The 12,331-nt window shown below is 39.8% G+C and overlaps 1 protein-coding gene across 2 annotated transcripts in view; it reads right to left on the reverse strand.

Annotated features, from left to right (window-relative positions):
* Positions 1-12,331, reverse strand: part of FMN2 (formin 2) — a 340,819-nt gene that overhangs the window by 243,885 nt on the left and 84,603 nt on the right. For both annotated transcript variants that reach the window (XM_058533558.1, XM_058533559.1), the window contains exon 4: positions 6,654-6,709. In XM_058533558.1, coding sequence (XP_058389541.1) covers positions 6,654-6,709 — 56 coding nt within the window. The remainder of the gene's footprint in view (positions 1-6,653; positions 6,710-12,331) is intronic.

The following is a 12,331-nucleotide window of genomic DNA, read 5'->3' on the forward strand; positions in this document are numbered from 1 at the left end:
CAGATGAGGAAACTAAGGCTCAGAGAGTAAATACTTTGCATAGGTTCCCAGTTAAAAGTGGAATAACTGGGATTGGTGCCCAGGTAAACTGGTCCAAAGCCCACAGCCTCAAACACTATGGTAAGAATATGAGCGAATTTTCTACCACTCCCCAATAAGCCCCCTCTGTTCCAGTCAGTGTGGTCTCCCACATACTTATTCATTCATCAAACATTTTCTGAGTGCCCCAAAGGTGGCAGGTACTGTGTTAGATCTGGAGGGACAAACAGAATAAGGATAGTCTCAGCTTTAAGAGGCTCACTGTCTATGAGACATGCATAAAACAACAGTTATGGGAAAGGAGATAAGTACAGGGTTCCAGAGGGGCAACATCTAAAGAGGTGTCTAAATGGAGACCTCTCAGGAAAAGTGTCCAAGAAAGTTTGACATGATTTTAGATTAAGCAATAGGAATAAGTCAATTAAAAAGAGGGGTAGGAGTGCAGAAGAAACACACATAAAAAGACAGATAGGAAGGATGCTAAAGCTTTCAGAAAACGAGGGTGTTTTTAAGGCTGGAACAAAGTGAACATGTAGGAAATAGTGGGTGATGGGGCTAAAGATGAGGACAGCAGGGGACAGCCCCCAGCGTGTCCAGCTCAGGAGTCTGAATGTTCTCTCAGATGCTCTGAGCAGTCATTGAAGGAGTCTGAGCAGATATCAGATGTAAGTAAACTTGGATTCTAGAAGATAACTCTGAGGCATTGTGGAGGAAAGATTAGGAGAAATTAAGACTGGAAGTAAAGGGACCTGTCAGGAGACTAGGCAGCGATCCAGATAAGATGGGCCCTGGCTCAGGCGTGGGGTCTGCATGTGGAGGAGGCCAGGAGGTGGGGAGCAGGGCTGGGCTCCTGGAGGAGGAAACTGAGCTGCCTCTCAGTCACGGGAAGACTGCGCCTGTCACGGCCTCCCCAACCCCCATGCCCAAATGTTCCTTTCTACTTCTGTGCCTTTCCTCTCTTCCCCCACCTGAAATCCTCATTCTTCTTCCCTCCACCTGCCCAAAAGTGATCCCTTTGAGGACTTGATCTAGTCCACCTCTCCTAAGAAGCTGTCCTTAATTACAATTTCTCAACAACGTTCCCGTTTTTTAGGTTCTATAATACAACATACACTGAATACTTTGGCAGAATCACATTACATCTTGCAAATCATTTCACGCATATGGAAAAGTTGAAACCTTATAGTGCGTTGTATTTCCTTCAATAACTACCACAAATACCTTGCACATAGTAGGTCAACAGATGTCTGATAAAGTTCAACAAAGGATAAGCACCCTTTATAAGCTAAGAACTTTTATGGGCTCAGTTATCCCTTTAGATCAGCTGTTTGAACCATCTGTCTTTCTCCACAGGTCAACAGTGTTGCCCAGCACAAATGAATCTTACACCCTCTCAAACTCAACAGAGCAAAGATGGAACTTCACTCCCCCTGCAAGCCTTACTACCCCAGAGAAAAGCAAAAACAATGTGTGACATCTAATTCTTTCTTCACATTCTCATCTCAAATTTTAACTGTTTTCCAGATGCTAACTGGTTTTCATTCTTAAAACCGACAGAACAATTTCTCTTTTTTCTTTATTTCTAAAGCTAAAATGTCTAAATTTTTCCTTGAGCTAGTTGGAGTTTCCATAAAATGAAAACATACTTTCCAGAAAAATCCTTTCATCCCCTTAACATATTATGGTGAACACCTTGACAAAATGTCACCCGTTTTCAATGTCGTTGCCTCCATAAGAGTATCCTTGTGTCGTTTCCCCTCCCAACCACCTCTCACTTTGCCCCTCCCCAGGCTCATGGGGTCAAAGTGTTTACTGAGCACCTAAGAACCATCAGAGTCTGAGGGAGCCTTCAAGGATGACTCAGCCATGTTTTCTGACTCCAACCAGCTCTCTCCCTCTCTCCTTTAACCTCTATTTTTCTTACTCTTGTTTATTTGTCTTGTAAATTGTTGTTTTGTGGCTTATAATTACCATGTAAATTCATATTACTTTTTGCCTTAGAGATTAGAAAGAACTTACATTAAACAATGTTTTTTCCCAACCCTTCGACATGTCTTAATACCTTCCAACACAATTCAAGTAACTTCTTATTTTTATGTCTTCATCATCGTTCCTTCAGAATTACGTTCACCCCACACCTTTCTTTTGATCTGACCAATGCTGCTTTACTCTTTAAACTTTTCTATGCCAAGACTCACATGAGGAATCCCTCAGGCACCATCAACTAGGTGACCCCCACATTCCTCACATCTGTTTCCTTGATTTGTTCCTAAATAAAGATGTTTCTGAAACTAATAATAAATTGTACTGAGTAGGCATTGTATAAAGAGCACTATCACAGGTATTTTAAGGAGAATCAATGAAAAAGAATAGTCAATTCCTCGAATAAGTTTGCAGTCAAATTAGGCATTGAGGGGATCAGAGAGGATCCTAAGAGAAGATTTTTAAGCCAGTTTCAAAGGAGGTTGAAACTGGACTGACATAGGATTTTGCCAGTTATCTCAAATCATAACCATTTTTCTGAGCTTTGAGAATACATTTGCATATAAACTATACAACATGTGGGGTAAAAGAGTGCTAATAATGTTTAATTTCTTTCTTATTTTGGTGAGGAAGATTAGCCCTGAGCTAACATCTGTTGCAAATCCTCCTCTTTTTGCTGAGGAAGATTGGCCCTGGGCTAACATCCGTGCCCATCTTCCTCTACTTTATATGTGGGATGCCTGACACAGCATGGCTTGATAAGCGGTGTGTAGGTCCATGCCCAGGATCCAAACCTGTGAACCTTGGGCCGCCAAAGCAGAGTGCATGAACTTAACCACTATACCACCAGGCCGGTCCCTTAATTTCTTTTTATTATCCAGCACCTTGTAACAGACATGGCTATTCACAATTAATAAATATCGTAATGTGTAGGGTGACTCAACTTTCAATTGCCTGATATTATCAATTCTTACCCAAAGCTAGAGTTTTTAAAGATCAAATTTTATTCTAGTTACCTTTCAACTAGTCCATTTACATCAGAAAGATGTTGAGTTTTAGGAAAATACTTCAAAACACAAATTTTATATGTAACTTCAAATGCAAAAAATAAGTTAAAAACTGGATGGTAACCAGTTTTGCTACCATATATGAATCTTTAACACAGGAGCAAACGTTTTTATAAAATATAATTGATGTTTGCCTATTTATATATTGTAGAATGTAAAAGCATTTACAGTTAAAATAGTATTTCAAATACCAAAGAATAAAAAACAGAATTGTTTCAGTTTTATGAAATAATGCTTTAGACATAGCAGATTTTCAGAGCATATTACTTGAAAATAAAATCATCAGTTAGTGAGGTTTAAAGAATGTGGTTTTATTTTAAACTTCTCCTTCCATGGGAGCATCAATAAAAGCCCTCCAGGAGTAGCTATAGCTCTTTCTTGTCGCACAAGCACCAGCTATATTTGCTTTAAGCATCAGAGTCTCTGACAACCCATCAGCCTTCAACTCCTTTTAGTTGAGAAAAGGCTCTATGAGTCATGTGTTTTTTCCAGGGGTATGGAGCTCTGAGAATTATTAACTACAGGGAGAGAGCAAAAGTTGAAACTCATTCAATAAATTCCAGTGTGCTCAGGTGAGAGAACAGGTGCCTGAACTCACATCTGAAGAAAAACTTAGAGGTTGCTTTCTGACTCTGCTTCGTGCCTCTGACTAAGCAGTCCTGGAGACCCCATTACAGACACAGAATAAGGCGGGCAGCCTCGATGGACCAGAAATCCTCCTATGTCCATCAACCGTACAGAGCAAACTGGCTTAAAGACCCCTCATTTCCTGCTGCAGTGGTAATTTACAGAGGTACAGAACTGCCATCTAGTGACTATGAAGAAAACAGCAAGGTGCTTTACATGAAAAATTGTGAGTTTTTTCAAAAAGAGTAGTGAAGCACTAAAGTTAGTAAAATTGACACAATGTGGCAAACCAAAGTCATAGTAAAACTTAAAAATGTGTAGGTGCACTCATCTGTCGCTCTCTATGCCTCTAAAACATCTGACTCATAAATTAAGAATAGTTTAAATATAATTTTAAAAGAATAACTTTTAAAATAAACTTCTCATGTCATCCATCTGATGATTTTGGCAGGAGCTGGTATTACATAGCCAGAGGGCAATTACCCATGTCGAACTATCTTTTTCATCACAGTGGAGAGAACATGAGGTAGAAAACCCAACAGACCGATGTTCAGATCTTAGTTCCTACCCTTGATCAGTTTTGTGACCGTCAGTAAGCTAACACCTACAAACATCATTTTCTTTCCCAGCTAAGTATGAATTATAATAGTTACTTTACAAGATTATTGTAAGAATTGCATAAGGTAATATAGTAAAGGAACAGGTGCACAGTAGATCGATAATTAATTCTCCTTCCCTGTATCTCTTTTATGGAACATACACAAATCATCTGAGAAGAGAACCAGTCCATAAAATAAACTTATGGCAAAGAGCCAATGGCTCCTAAATCAAGTGACATCACTGTTGAGTGCTTAACCTCAACTGCTTCCAAATACTGTTACCTCTCAATTAATTTATTGTATTTGCTGCCTTCTAGACACTTCACGGGCTACCAGGGAAGGACAAGGTGGGAAACTGAAATTGATCTATTTCACCCTTGAGCTTCCAAGTCATAACGTCAGGTGTTTGTAAGTCACCTAGTTCATCAGGTTTTCTGCTTATTACAATGTATTTTACCATGGTTCACAGCCCGAGAAAAACAGAAAACCACTATAATTTTACATACATGAATACATATCTTGATTTATTACAGGTGGAATCTTAATATATAGAGCAATATTGTACACGTTTTGTCATTGTTTGTAGTATAGAAGACTTTTGTCCAGGTTTTCTTTGGCTTTAGCATATATAACAAAGAATTCAATAATATATGCCCTCGAGATAAGAATTTAGAAAAATATAGTATCTTAGATCACAATTTAGTCATGCTTCAAAAAAAAAGCTATAAAAATAATGAGAGGATATTTTGAGGGCACTATTTTTCTTAATTATTTCTGACTTTATTTCCCTTTACCTCTGTTTAATCTTTCTCCATCTTATTCGCTATTGGCTAATTATTGCACAGTAACTGAATACCCATCAGCTGAGCCCACCACGCTTCTCCAAGCGCCCCAGCCTGATGTCGCTCTCGGCTCTGACAAAAAGAGGCTGGGAAAACCTGTTTTATGACACTATCCTTAAGAGTGTCTTTACTCTCACGATAATGGCCAATCCGGCTGTATTTTTGAAAGGCACCAGTGGATTATAAAATGAAGTTCTAGACCCATGTTGTATCCTTACTTCTCCTCCAGGGGGAGCACAACTGTCATGTATAACGCAGGACGGCTGGTTTGGTTTTATTTTTCTTTCCTTTAAAAATATTTTATTACTTGTAAAACGTAATGGGGTAAAAATGATATACGAGCAACAACATGAACTTACAAACTGCAAAAATATAATGTTTCAGTGTCCTAATTTTATACAATGTAATAAATAATAATACTTTCTCAATGTGATATCTTGATTGATTGTAAGATTTTTTTTTCCTGGCTCATTTTTCTGCAAATTCATTTATTAGGTCACCAAATTTATACGTTTAGGATCTTTATTTTCAATCAATATAATTGAAGGGACATCAGTTGTTCCTGGAAAGTGAAAAGTAACAAGAAATTTTCGAGAATTTTTAATTCTGAGAAGGATCTTTCTGCTTCTTTTTTAAAGGGAAGTCATTTTATACTCGGAAAAGTTCTCAAAAATCATCAAATTCTTTAATTTTACAAAAAGAACACTATGTCCCAAATAGTCTATGTGGGTTGTCATACATTAACCAGAAACAGACCTAGAACCCAGGTCTGACTTGTCTCATTTCTCCTGGACCACACTCAAGAGAGAGCACACGCTCTTCTTACTGGTAAATTCTAATGCTCAGTGATTTTCAAAAGCACAGTTGGGATAAAGTACAAATAAATTAAACAAAGGGTTTTATACAAAAAAAGGAGCCATCGCTACCCACAATTTCTATTCCATATAAGTGCTTTCTTTCTTGCAGGGTTTTTTTTTTTTCAATAGTAAGTCCATTTTGTTACAAGAAAAAAGACATGAAATTTGGCTTCTTTAGTAACAGAAAAAAGTTTCTGTGGAAATTAAAAAGACACTAACTAATGTTTCATACACTAAAGCAACTTAAGAATATTATTTGATTTTAGAAAAGCTCTGACAGACTTTCAGAAATCGCATCCATGAGACTATTCGTCTGTCCAGGCACATCTCCGCACGTCACCTCCTGGAGCGGTCACTGTTTTCTGCTGGAGGCAGCTGTTGTCAGGCCCAGCGCTCTGGCTGGGTAGAGAATGATGCAGCTTCTGAAAAGCATGTACTCAGTTCCACTTCAAGGCTGATTTTCTCTGCAAAGTCTAAATGGAAGAAAACATTCCCTTCCGCCTGACCGGATTCCCCCGCAGGCTTAGAGAAACAAGGCAGCCTAGCCAGCTGGGCAGACAGGAAGATACATCCGAGTCTGCCACAATTTTACAACAAACAAGAGAGAAAAGATTTGACATCCTAATAAGCTCTTCTTACCTGTTGAACAGCATCTGAACTTTTTTTTGGAGTTTCCAAAACAGCAGATTGAGATTCTGGGTTGGAAAGGAAGAAGACAGTCAATATGTTAAAGAACAAATTTTCCCATTTCCTCAATCAGAAAACAAAACTAAATAAAATATATCTTTAACCATAAGTACCAAAAACATCCAGTTTATCTTCTGATTATACTTGTGTATTGAGGACATGACTGCTTTTCAATATGTATACCACATATAATAACTAACACTCATGTCATTAATTACTTTTAAAATTCAAATAACCCTATGCCCTTCTTGACACATCAATCATAATTACTCTTCTCAATTCCTAGTTTCTATTTTGTGCCAGAAAGTACCTGCTAAGACATTCACCTTTTATATTATTCACTTAGCATAAGTCTGTACAATGATAGACGCCAACTCAGCCACTTTGAAGGATGCGATCTCAGATGCCGTATCTAACTATTGAATAATCACCTTCTGATTTCAATGAGAGATCCTGAGCACTGTCACCAAGAGGCACTGAGTAATAAGGGATTTTGACTCCTTTACTTTGTCCTTTTGGAGTCTGTAAGAATACAAATTCTTCATGCTGGAAATCCTAAGGGATAACCAAGTCCAGGATTTTTTTTTAAGCTAGGGAACACTTTCTTCTAAGTGAAGCTTGTATGGAAGTTTAAAAACATAAGAATAAAAATAAAAAGACTTCAGGCAGATCCACCCGGTGGCACAGCAGTTAAGTGTGTGTACTGTGCTTCTGCGGCCCAGGTTTCGAGGGTTTGGATCCCTGGTGCAGACCAATGCACTGCTTGTCAAGCCATGCTGTGGCAGTGACCCATATAAAGTGGAGGAAGATGGGCACAGATGTTAGCCCAGGGCCAGTCTTCCTCAGCAAAAAGAGGAGGATTGGCATGGATGTTAGCTCAGGGCTGATCTTCCTCACAAAAATAAATAAGTAAGTAAGTAAAATAAATAAAAAGTCTTCAGGAATCCCCAGTGCTCTACGGATCAGAGTCTGAAAACCACTCGTCTTTCCCATCCTCCACATTTTACAGATGAGACATAACACAAGCAGTTGGTGGCCACCTGAAGACCAGAGTTTGTCTCCTGACTGTCACACGACTCCCACCCCGACTGGCGTGCAGACCAGACATCTGACAAGATACAGCAGTCACTCCTGGGGATAATTTAGACATTCCCAATTTAGCAGCATTTTAGTTGAAGTACGTGACAAGGCTATAGAAAAACAAAAGGTATTTATTATTTAAATTGTATAATGTATAGTTAAACGACATTGAATGTTTTCATTTCACTTAGATTAAAGCACAGTCTCGATGGGCCCAGGGGCTTTCTTTCATCTGCCCACTCTCCCTAACCTCTTGAACCCCCTCCGCTTTTCCCCTCTTGCTCACTGTGCTTCAGACACATTGGCTTCTCGCTGCCCGCCAACATCCCAGCCTCGCTCCCTCCACCACATCTCTGCAGCCCTGAGATATCTGCATGTCCTCCTGCCCTGTCCCTCCCCTCCGGGCCCTGCTCCAGCCCCCCTGGGCTCTCTAGTTGAAGTAGCAGCCCAGGGGTCAGCCAGGTGGCACAGCGGTTAAGTTAGAGCACTCTGCTTTGGCAGCCCGGGATTCACAGGTTCAAATCCCGGCATGGACCAATGCACTGCTCATTAAGCCATGTGTGGCAGTGTCTCATATACAAAAATAGAGGAAGATGGGCACAGATGTTAGCTCAGAGCCAATCTCCCACACAAAAAAAAAAAAGTAGCGGCCTACCCACTCCCTAGCTCTCCCCATTGCCTGTCACCTTCTTCATGACACAGATCATCACACGATAGACTCCGTAATTCACTTGTCTGCCTACTTATCTCAACCGACAAAAACAAACTCTGTGAAGACCGAGATTTTGCAGATTTTTTTTTCTTTATTTTATCTCCAGCTTCTAGAATAGTGCCTGGCACCCAGTAGGTGTTTAAATATCTGTTGAGTAATTGTAGGAGGGAACGAAAGGAGTGATCAGAAGAATGACCACACCATGGAAGTGGGCGCCACCATGAAATGTGGGTATCTTGGGCAGGGACAGAGGGAGGAAGGATTTTATATCGGGCAACATGGGTACCACTGTGCCTTTACTATTTCCTGCACCTCAGCTCAGGGTGTGTCTCTCAAAACAAAAATTATTGAGAATAACATGAAGCAGTCGCTTGCCAACAGATGTCACTGTGGCAACAGAATATTAACAAGTGGACTTCATATACAACGATTTTCCCAAATACTGTATTTCCTGAATTAATCAAAAAGGGATTCTTCTCTCTTATACTAACAAATCTCCACTCTGAACTCAGCGCCAGAGTTAGCCAATTGTGAATAAAGACCTTTAACATCAAAGCCAGCCAACAGTTCGTGTTAAAGCAAATCCAAACTCAGGAACACTTTTGTTTTCAGTCACCTCCAAATCCTCCCAAACTCAACAGACTCAAGATAAGGTCCTGCCTTGTGCAGATGGAGAAAAGCTTCTCTTCCTCTTTTTCTCTTCAGATAGTGCAGGAAGAGCCCAAAGGGTCTCCTGGTGGAACACGAACAGTTCTTTACATTAGAAATGCATGCAGTGTTCCTAGCTTCTTTTCCATAGGCCGAGACCTGGTGACCTGCCCAGAGGAGCAAACTTCTGGGCTCCAACAGTAAATAAGACTGTGTGCAGTTTACCACAACAATGAACTACAAAGATGCATCAGTCAGGACCTTGAACACCCACACCTAGGCTCTCAGTCTCCCTCTGTCTAATTCCATGGCTACCTGAACTGAATTCATCCTCCATCCCCATCCCTTTCACAACACTTTTTATTTCCTCAAATCAGCAGCTTACAACATCGAAGAGAAATTTATCAAGATACTCTCTTCAAAGTCATAAGCTGAAGTATAGGGGCTGTAGAGGGTCAAGATTTCAAGACGAGAGTGATGTACAGAGTAACCGTACCACAAAATAAAGGGGGCAAGAATGAGAACAATAAGAGAAGGGAGAAAAATGAATGTGAAGGAGAAGGAAAATACTAGAGAATAAAAGTCAGAAAGAGAAAAAGAAGGAGAAAAGGTATAAGAAAGAGAAAAGAGAAACATGAGAAATGGCAAAAAGGGGCGCGAGCGGAAAAGAGACGGCAGGCTTGGGGTAAACGACAAGTCAGCGAGCTTCTGAGCAAGGGCTCAGTTCTAGAGTCACTGGGCGTGCGTTTGAGAAATCCGCTCAGTCCTAACACGCTTAGAAGGGTCACGCCTCATTCCAACTCCGATGGCACTTGTTACCAACGCTCTCCTCTCCCAGGATCCAGGGTATTTTCGGGAACTGCCTTCTCTCATCTCTGGAACTGACAGAGTCCCCATTAAATATTCATCAACTAGGATGGTTGTTTTGAAAGAATAACCCAGTGAGAACTCTCTCAAGGGTCCATTCAGACCTGCCAACTCCTTCACTCACCACCCCTCTGAAGAATTAAGAAACTAGACTGTTCTTTCAAAAACATTACTGTGAAGCAAAGTAGGAGAAAGAACATCTCTGGCAAAACTTTAAATGTTCCCCTTTTTCTGAAGTAACCTCACAAAATTCTGAGCATGATCTAAAATTCTGGGCTCCCCACAATTCCAAATATGCTTCAGAAATGATCTCTTTACCGTCACAAAATAAGCCTCTGACTTATAAAGTAAAACAGACGTGAATGAGTTCTATTTTTGTAGAGAGAGGGCAGCAAGAAAAAGAGTAGGATATGCCTCACTGCTATGAAGGACAATAAATCAAATCATGTCTTTAAAATGTACAAAATATGCCTCTAAAATGAATTAAGCTGTCTCTAAATAGTTCTACATTTTAAGTAAAAATGCTCTTATATAAAATTATTAAATTACAACTTCTTTAATGGTATACATCAATTTGACTAAAATCTAGACAATTTAATAGAATGAGAATTCATTAAACTGCATTGAAATAGCATGGCTTATGATTAGCTGCCTAATAAATGGGGGATGTTTTCAATTCTGATATACCACATCCTTCCACAAATGAAGATGAGGTTAAACATGTAATTTTCCTAAAAAAGGCCAACCCTATGTTCTGCTTATCTCATTATTTAGTAGTACGGCTCTGCCCCTCAACTTTGCCAACAAAAGGTGTCTAGACCAGGCTTTAGTGTACATATGTTAGGGGAAACGCAGGCTGATTTTACAAAGAAAAAAAGTTGAAAATGGAGCATTACCTACAGGAGACATGGTCAATCTGTTCTAGAACATTTTACCCCTTGATCAAGAAAGAAGTGGAGAGAGAGAATGCTGTCAACCTCTCCTGTGGCCCCTTACAGAATGTCTACATCACCTCAACTGAACGTGTCTTAAAGCATTTCGACTAAACATGGAAATGAGCTGATGATACTGTCTTTGCATTACATCATGCAGAGTCTCTTTTATTAGGAACCATTAGAAACACTTCTTTTGGACACTGGAGACCAGAAAAGTTGTGCTTCTCTGAGAGACTGTTGCTTTTTATCTCATGGACACGGGATGATAGAGAATTGCTCACACTTCCCTTTCTACTTTAAACCTGAGAGATAAATTTCCAACTACCTTTAAAAACTGCAGGTCCTTCTGAAATACATTTCAAGGTGCTGGCTGACCTCAGCTTCATTTCATTGTTCCATCCTAAATTCCTTTCAGTTTGATCTATTTTCCTTTGTAACCCTTTTGTACACCTTAGATATTTATAAGCTGCTCAAATCTTTTTTGGAGCAAAGGTGGGTTACAATTCTTTTACCCAGCGTGTAAACCCAATTTTTAGGATTTCTACACAAAAAGTTTCTGCCGTGTTTCTACCAGCTCTCCTTCCATATATTTCCCTCCAGGATTTTCTATGCCCAAATTGCCTTTCTAAAAAGCAGCCCTCTGTTCACTCTCTTGGCCATTCACAATTCAGAGAAAGAGAAGGGACTTGATTTTCCAAAGACGCAACAAGAATGATCAAGTCCCAATCCATATCTAGACATTCTGCTTCTGTTCTCCATGAATCTGAAAACTGAAGTTAATTTTCTCTTTGATTTTGTGTAACTCTATTGCATAACCTTTGAAACTTGGTATTGAGCCCCTAAAATGGTCCACGGGCTATTTCAGCACACACAACACTCTCCCTCAAATGCTTGCATTCATGTGCTGAGTAGATATTTTATTTATTTAGATCCTATTCAACAAAAGATCTTCATTTATTCACTCAAATATTTAAGTATATACTATGTGCCCACAGGTCTTGACATGCTGGGAGTCTGCAAGGAAGATGGATATGTATAAACAGATAAATTACAATCAGAAAGAATCTGAATGATAGAAATATGAATAAAATGCCATGGGACTCCAGAAAAAAGAACCTCCGTGGGGGGCAGGGAGGATTTGCACCCTTGCACCCTACAGGTAAAGGAAAACAGAGAGAGAAAAGATAAATGGAAAGGTTTTCTTCTTCTTAATGTTTCCGCCACCAACTTTTGGAACACGTTGCTTCGGGATTTTCCTTCCAGTAGCCTTACCCTTCAAGAGGCTTCTCTAGACTTCAAAAGGTCGATTGCAACACCTGAGGCTCCTCTGTGGAGATTATGCTAGCTCCATAGGGAGCAAAAGATGCACAGGAATCTGAAGCCCTTCT

This window comes from Diceros bicornis, chromosome 38 (assembly GCF_020826845.1).
Source record: "Diceros bicornis minor isolate mBicDic1 chromosome 38, mDicBic1.mat.cur, whole genome shotgun sequence".
Taxonomy (NCBI): domain Eukaryota; kingdom Metazoa; phylum Chordata; class Mammalia; order Perissodactyla; family Rhinocerotidae; genus Diceros; species Diceros bicornis.